The sequence below is a fragment of the Mobula birostris genome, chromosome 6 (assembly GCF_030028105.1).
Source record: "Mobula birostris isolate sMobBir1 chromosome 6, sMobBir1.hap1, whole genome shotgun sequence".
NCBI lineage: Eukaryota > Metazoa > Chordata > Chondrichthyes > Myliobatiformes > Myliobatidae > Mobula > Mobula birostris.
In genome coordinates this window covers 136,356,389-136,365,074 of record NC_092375.1, presented here as the reverse complement: position 1 = coordinate 136,365,074, position 8,686 = coordinate 136,356,389, and the positions used below count along the sequence as shown (strand labels likewise).

The following is an 8,686-nucleotide window of genomic DNA, read 5'->3' as shown; positions in this document are numbered from 1 at the left end:
TGAACCTGAAGCCAACATAGATCAACAAAAACTGAAAGATAACAGGTGAATGGAACAAGCAGCAGAATACAGGATTTCAGTTAGAGAACAACTGAAATAGTTAAACTCTGGAACTGTCCCCAAGAGGCTGCTAAGGTCCAGGCAGAGAGATGGAAACAGGACATAATGTGCCGGGAGTTGACAGAGGCAATTATTAAAATAGGTTCTGATTGTGTACCAGATACATAGTTTGAAATCTTTAATGTAATTTTTTTTAAAACAAAATTCTAAAAGTAGTTGTACTGTCAACAGGAAGGTGAACTGAAGAACAGGAGACTGCAGGAAGCTCCTCACCCAACAGACACCCATAGAACCATCCACAGAAAACATTTCTTGAGAAAGAACGTCTTGGATTGCTCTAACCACACATTCCCACTTCATCCACTCCATGAACAGGGAGGCGCCTTGTACTCCAGGAACTTGCAAGCCGTTAATTAGTCACATAGGCAATAAATGGATGGACTAACACATCTTACAGTTGCAAGTCAAAAGTCGCTCTCATATGACCCTTCACAGCAAATACGAAGTGCTGGACCAATGTGAGTGACAGACGCCCAATGTTTTCCTGTAACCCTATATCCTGCGAAGCATCTCTCTTCAATCTACGATTCCTTATCTTCCATTTCAAGGTAGTCACTCAGTGTTGCATAGTCAACAGGGATGACAAGATATTCCACGCCATCAGCACCCTGAAAGATAAATAAGATGATGGTTGATCAAGCATGTCCAGAACCGCAAACCCCATGGTAAACCAAAACCCCTCTGTAAATCATAATCAAGAAACACAGTGCTAGAGGAACTCAGGTCAGGCATCATCCATAGAAGGAATAAACAGTCAATGTTTCAAGCCTGAGATGAAGTGTCTCAGCCAAAATGTCGACCACATATTCCTCTCCATAGATGCTGCCTGACCTGCTGAGTTCCTTGAACATTTTGTGTTTATTCTTCTGGATTTCCAACATCTGCAGTACTTCGTGTTTCTGTAAATCATAATCCTTTGAAAAGTACCAGAATCCACCGAGTTCATTAGCAACCTTCAGTCAGAACAACAGTTGGAGTTATAACTAGCCACAGTATCTTTAAATTGACGGAAGGTAGTGTGTGGATGCAAGGCTGGATCTGGCCCAGATACATTGGCACCATAAAATGATAAGCAGAACTGTAAGAGAACTGGGTGGGGTGTGGAGTTAAGGCTGGATCTGGCTCAGGCGCAGATATATTGGCACCTCAAGTTGATAAGCAGAAGTGTAACAGAACAATAGGCTGTCTAAGGAACAGATGTTCAGGTAGAGTTAAGGTACACTCACAAGGGACAGAGTTCCCTCAATAATAAGAGGTACAGAGGAAGATAAAACAGAATAAAGACAGCTGCGTCATGGTGTAAATGCCATAAGAACCAGGCTAATTATGAATGAACTGGAAGGATAGTGAGAAATGAGAGAGGCAAGTAGAACAATTAAGATTAGCTACCAACATAAAAGGGTATCTGAATATGTTCTATGGACATTTAACTGGTAGCGTATGGAAGAATGGGGCCTAATGAGGGCACAAATGGGAAGATGCACGTGGATACTGAGGACATTAAGATACAAAATGAACAGTTTGCATCTGTCAAAACAAGGGAAGAGGATGCTTCCAAAATATTGGTGAAAGGGAAGATAAATAAGATACTATATATAAATAAAATTGATAGCATGGCAATATCAATGATCAGGCAATGTGTTGTAACTGCACGTGGCAGCTAGTGGACCCCATTGTAGTGGACCCTGATGAGCATATATACAGCAAGTGTTGGTTGCTTGAGGAACTTAAGACTCAAAGTTCATGACCTGGAATCTGAGCTTCACACACTATGATGCACTAAGGCGATGGGGGAGAGAAGAGAGTTAACTGGACATCATATTTCAGGAGGCAGTCACACCCATTATATTAACTATTTCAAATTCAGTCCGTGGCCAGGGACAAGAGGGTGTGACTGTGAGTAAGACAGGTGAGGGTTATGCTGGAAGAGATTCAGTTCCTGAGCTTGCGAGGAACCTGTGAGGATGACAGTGGGAGCTGTAGAAAGGATGAGCAACAGAACTGTGACACCCTAGTTTAGGGCACCATTCAAGTGGGGAGAGAAAAAAAAAGAAACAGTTATAATTGGGGATGGTATGGTCTGCAGAATAGATATCCTGTTGCAAGGATTATGAATCCTGAAAGCTATGTTACCAGCCCAGTCCCAAACCTAGACAACATCTTATCTCATCTGTACAGGAAATCTGGAATGAGAGGGGAAAAAAATTCAGTTGTCGTCATCCAGATAGGAAAGAATGATGTAGAAAGAATGAGGGAAGAGGTTCTGCTGAAGGAATTGGAGCGTCAGGGGGCAAATTACAACACGGAACCAAAAAAGGTATAATCTTTGGATTGTTACCTGAACCATGTGCAAATTGGCAGTGTTAATAAGATCAGAGTTAAATGTGTTGCTCAAAGATTGGTACGGGAGAAGTGGGTTTGAATTTGTGACACATTGGCACCAGTATTGGGGAAAGTGGAAGCTAGTCTGAAGGGACAGGCTCCATCTGAACCATGCTGGGACCATGGTCATGCTGAATCGCATTAACTAGAGCTGTGGATAGGGCTTTAAATTAATAGCAGGGGGTGGGTTCAACAACTTGGAAAAGTATTCCTGCCTGTGGCCATCAAACTTTACAACTCCTCCCTTGGAGGGTCAGACACCCTGAGCCAATAGGCTGGTCCTGGACTTATTTCCTGGCATAATTTACATATTACTATTTAACTATTTATTATTTATGGTGCAACTGTAACGAAAACCAATTTCCCCCGGGATCAATAAAGTATGACTATGACTAAAATAAAAGGAGAGTTTAGTGAATAAGGTAAATATTTAGAAAAGGACAAGAAATTAACTTCAGGAAACATGGAGACAAAATTGAAAGGGACAGTGGTGAATATGGGACAGAAGTTTATATTTGAATGCGCAAAGTATAGGAAATAAGGTTGATGTTGTAGTGCAGTTAGAAACTGGCGCAGGTATGACGTGGGCATAAGAGTTCTGGTTAAAAGATCACAGCTTGGAGCTTAACAACCAAGGAAAAACATCATATCGAAAGGACAGGCAGGTGGGCAGACCGGATGGAGTAGCTCTGAGATTATAAATGAAATTAAATCCTTAGAAAAAAGATGTAGAATGCTTGTGGATGTAGTTGAGAATCTGCAAGGATAATAAGTCCCTTAAGAGAGCTATATACAGGCCTCCAAATAGTAGCCAGGATGTGGAGTACAAATAACTGGAGATAGAAAAGGCATGTGTTTGTAAGAAGAGCAGTTGTAATGATCATGGGAGATTTCAATATGCAGATTGAGAAAATCAGGTTGATGCTGGATCTCAAGAGAAGGAATTTGTAGAATGCCTAAGAGATGGCTTTTTAGAGCTGCATGTGGTCAAGTCCACCAGGGAAAAGGTAAATCTGGATTGGGTGTTGTGTAATGAACAAAATCAGATTAGGGAGCTTAAGTAAATGGATCCTCTAGAGGCAGTGATAATATGATAGAATTTATCCTTCAGTTTGAGAGGGAGGAACTAAAATCAGATGCATCAGTATTACAATTAAGTAAAGGTAACTTCAGTGCCTGAGAGCGGAGCTAGCTAAAGTTGTTTGGAAGGGGCACTAGCAGGAATGATGGTAGAGCAGCAACTGCTGGAGTTTCTGAAAGTAATTTGAAAGACACAGGATCAGTTCATCCCAAAGAAGCATTCTAAGGAGAGAATGAGGCAATGGTGGCTGACAAGATAAGTCAAAAACAACATAAAAGTAAAAGATATGGAAAAAAAAAGCAAAATTAGTGGGAAGCTTCTAAAAACCAACTAAAGAAGCAATAAGGAGAGAAAAGATGAAATATGAAGGTAAGTGAGACAATAATATAAAAGAAGATAGCAAAAGCTTTTCCTGATATATAAATCTGTTTTTTTAGAGCTACAGTGCGGAATAGGCCCTTCCAGCCCTTCGAGCTGCACCACCCTGCAACTTCTGACCACCTCGATTTGACCCAACCTAATCACAGGACACTTACAATTTTACAATTTGTTAACTTACAATTAACCTATCCATACGTCTTTGGACTGTGGGAGGAAACCGGAGTAGACGCACACATTCTTGTACAGAATAGATGTACAGAGACTCCTTACAGATCTGAAAACGTAGTAATAGGTGGTGGGGGGGGGGGGTTAAAGAAATGGTGGATGAACTTAAGTTTTTTGCTTCAAATTTTAATGTGGAAGACACCAGCAGCATGCCAAAAATTCAAGAGTACTGGGGGTGGAACTGAATGTAGTCACTGTTACTAAGATGATGTTTGGGAAGCTGAAAGGTCTGATCATGGGTAAGTCACCTGGACCAAATAGACAACACCCCAGGTTCTGAAAGTGGCAGCTGCAGAGATTGCAGAGGTTTTATTAGTTATTTCAAGAATCACTAGATAAAATTGGCCAAAGTTAGCATCAGTTCCTCAAGTGGAAATCTGTCAGAATTCTTTGAGGAAATAGCAGACAGGTGTTGGATCCGCTACTTTTCATGTTACAGAATTGATAATTTTGTGGCCAAATTTGCAGATGATACAAAGATAGATGGAGGGGAAGGTAGTGTTGAGGAAACAGGAAGTCTACAAAAGAACTTGGACAGATTAGGAGAATGGGCAAAGAAGTGGCAAATGGAATATGATATAGGAAAGTGTATGGTCATACACTTTGGTAGAAGGAATAAAGGTGCAGACTATTCTCTACACGGAGAACAAATTCAGAAATCAGAGGAGCAAAGGGACTTGGGAGTCCTATTGTAGAATTCCCTAAAGATCAACTTCCAATGAAGATTCCCCAAAAAGTCAGTAGTAAGGAAAGCACTGCAATATTAGCTTTTATTTCAAGAGTACTAAAATATAAAAGCAAGGATGTACTGCTAATGCTTTATAAGGAATTAGTCAAACCACAGTTGGAATTTGTTAGCAGTTTTGGGCCCCATATCTGAGAAAGGATGCATTAGCATTTCAGAGGAGATTTATGAGAATCCTGGGAATGAAAGGGTTAATGTGTGAGGAGCATTTGATGGCCCTGGGCCTGTGCTTACTTGAGTTTAGAAGAATATTGAAAGATAGAGTGGTCCTGGAGAGGATTTTTCCAATAGTGGGAGAGCCTGGGACTAGAGGGCACAGCCTTAAAATAGAAGGGTATTCCTTTAGAACAGAGATAAGGAGGAATTTATTTATCCAGAGTCTGTATAGTTCATTGCCAAATCATTGGGTATACTTAAAGTAGAGGATGATAGGTTCTTAATTAGTAAAAGCATCAAATGTTACAAGCTGGCTGGTGGTCAGTTCCGAAGTTCAAACCCAGCCAGCTCCCCCCGGCACGCTTTCCATCCGGGGGGGTGTTACGAGCTGATCTTTTTGAAAAAAAAAAACTCAGCCGGCAGAAGGCAATGGCAAACCACTGCTGTAACTTGCCTCGTACGCGGTTCCCCACTACGTCAGAGAGGCGTGGGAGGAAGTTGTCTGCTACCCGGAAAGTTCCAGATGCGACCTACATTATTATTATTATCATCAAATGTTACAGGGAGAAGACAGGAGAATGGGGTTGGAGAAGAAAGTAATTTAGCCATGATCGAATACCAGAGCAGACTCGATGGACTGAATGGCCCGATTCTGCTCCCGTATCTTATGGTATTAGAAAGTTGGCTGAACTTAAAAATAGCTAAGTCAGAAAAACTGGATGTGATCACAGCACAAAATATTAACTGTTCACTTCCCTCTACAGATGCTGCCTGACCTGCTAAGTTCCTCCAGCATCTTGCTGGATGTGATGTACCCTAGGATTTTGAGGGCTGTACAGGAGGAAAATTGCAGAGGTACTAACCATAATGGTTCAATACTTTATCAAAAAGCTTTTAGAAAAATTGATTAAAGGCAGAATTAGTTTTCACCTAATGGAAAATTGATTAATTAAGGCAAGTTCCATAGATTTGTTAAAAGCAAATCATGTTTAACCTCTGTGATAGAAAAAAAATTAGGTAGGAAATTGGGTAAGTAACAACCAACCCATTCTGATTCTTTCCGACTGGAGAATGGTGAATATTGACAGGGATTGATGTTAGGGGCCATTGTTTCCTTTCAATCTAGTCTTGGGAATGCAAACCACAACTTCTAAATTTGCAGAAGACACAAAACTTGGTACTATTATGAGCTATGAAAAGGCTAGTGTTAAGTTGCAACAGGATGCAGGTGGAATGGGGAGATAAATGGCAGTTGAAGTTTAATATGGGAAAATGTTAAATGATGGACTTTGTTAGGAAGAATGAGAAGCCAATAAAGTGTTTGAAAAACAGCACAGGGACATATGAATGACTGACAAAAAGAATTGTGAAAGTGGTTAATAAGACATACATAATTGTAGACTTCACCAGTGGAAACCTTGGGTGGAATATTGTGTTGAATTCTGGTCTGCTCATTATAGGAAAACATAGAAAACATAGAAAATAGATGCAGGAGTAGGCCATTCGGCCCTTCGAGCCTGCACCGCCATTTATTATGATCATGGCTGATCATCCAACTCAGAACCCTGCACCAGCCTTCCCTCCATACCCTCTGATCCCCTTAGCCACAAGGGCCATATCTAACTCCCACTTAAATATAGCCAATGAACTGGCCTCAACTGTTTCCTGTGGCAGAGAATTCCACAGATTCACCACTCTCTGTGTGAAGAAGTTTTTCCTAATCTCAGTCCTAAAAGGCTTCGCCTTTACCCTCAAACTGTGACCCCTCGTTCTGGACTTCCCCAACATCGGGAACAATCTTCCTGCATCTAGCCTGTCTAATCCCTTTAGGATTTTATACGTTTCAATCAGATCCCCCCTCAATCTTCTAAATTCCAACGAGTACAAGCCTAGTTCATCCAGTCTTTCTTCATATGAAAGTCCTGCCATCCTAGGAATCAATCTGGTGAACCTTCTTTGTACTCCCTCTATGGCAAGGATGTCTTTCCTCAGATTAGGGGACCAAAACTCCACACAATACTCCAGGTGTGGTCTCACCAAGGCCTTGTACAACTGCAGTAGTACCTCCCTGCTCCTGTACTCGAATCCTCTCGCTATAAATGCCAGCATACCATTCGCCTTTTTCACCGCCTGCTGTACCTGCATGCCCACTTTCAATGACTGGTGTATAATGACACCCAGGTCTCGTTGCACCTCCCCTTTTCCTAATCGGCCACCATTCAGATAATAATCTGTTTTCCTATTTTTGCCACCAAAGTGGATAACTTCACATTTATCCACATTAAATTGCATCTGCCATGAATTTGTCCACTCACCTAACCTATCCAAGTCACCCTGCATACTCCTCACAGCTAACACTGCCGCCCAGCTTCATGTCATCCACAAACTTGGAGATGCTGCATTTAATTCCCTCATCCAAGTCATTAATATATATTGTAAACAACTGAGGTCCCAGCACTGAGCCTTGCGGTACCCCACTAGTCACTGCCTGCCATTCTGAAAAGGTCCTGTTTATTCCCACTCTTTGCTTCCTGTCTGCCAACCAATTCTCCATCCACATCAATACCTTACCCCCAATACCATGTGCTTTAAGTTTGCACACTAATCTCCTGTGTGGGACCTTGTCAAAAGCCTTTTGAAAATCCAAATATACCACATCCACTGGTTCCACTGACGTAGGAAAGATGTGAATACATTAGAAAGGGTCCAGTATCTTACCAATTTTTATTGATGCACCACTGAAAGTGTTCTTTCTGGATGCAAAACAGCTTGGTATGGCAAATGCTTTGCATGTGACCACAGGACACTGCAGACGGATGTGAACACAACGCAGCACATCACAGGAACCAGCCTATCTTCTATGAACTGTCTATACTTCCCAATGCCTCTGTTCAGCAGCCAGTATAGTCAAAGATCCCACCCACCCCAGACATTTTCCTCCCTCTCCCATCAGACGGAAGATAAAAAAGGCTGAAAACTTGCACCAAGGACAGCTTCTACCCCACTGTCATCAGAATCTTGAACAAACTTCTTGTACGATAAACTGGACTCTTGGCCTCACAATCTACCTCTTTATGATCTTGTGCTTCATAATTCACCAGCACTGCACTTTATCGACAGCCTTCACACTTCACTTTGCGTTGCTGCTGTTTTACCTTATTCTAGCTCAATGTACAGTATGCAAGACCAGCTTTTCACTGTATTTTGGTACATGTGACAATAATAAACCAATACAGTAAAGATATGTAACTAGTTCCTGGGATGAGGACTATCAAGACGAAAGGGCTGGGACTATTTTCTTCCCAAGGACAGGCCAAGGAGAAATCTGATAGATGTTTGCAAAATAACAGGAGCCTCGCCAATCTGGACGGTGCAGGGTGAGAGTCAGGCTCTTCCTGCTGCTGAAGGGGCTGTCAGCTGCAGCTTCAAAAATGAAGGGGAAGAGAATCAATAGATGCTTGAAAAACTTATTTTTACGTAGTGTGGTCAGAATTTGGAGTTCACTGCCTGTAGACATGAAGGAGCCAGGTTCCTCTGTAGCCTTCAGGGAGGGATTTGGGTAAACATATAGTTAATAAAAATTTGTAAGGCTGCAG

At 41.7% G+C, this 8,686-nt stretch overlaps 1 protein-coding gene across 1 annotated transcript in view; it reads right to left on the bottom strand.

The window, feature by feature from the left end:
* Nucleotides 1–221: 221 nt before the first annotated feature.
* Nucleotides 222–8,686, bottom strand: part of orc2 (origin recognition complex, subunit 2) — a 30,035-nt gene continuing 21,570 nt past the window's right edge. Inside the window, exon 16 of the mRNA XM_072261411.1 lies at nt 222–728. Within this exon, the coding sequence (XP_072117512.1) occupies nt 642–728 (87 nt within the window). The 3' untranslated portion in view covers nt 222–641. The remainder of the gene's footprint in view (nt 729–8,686) is intronic.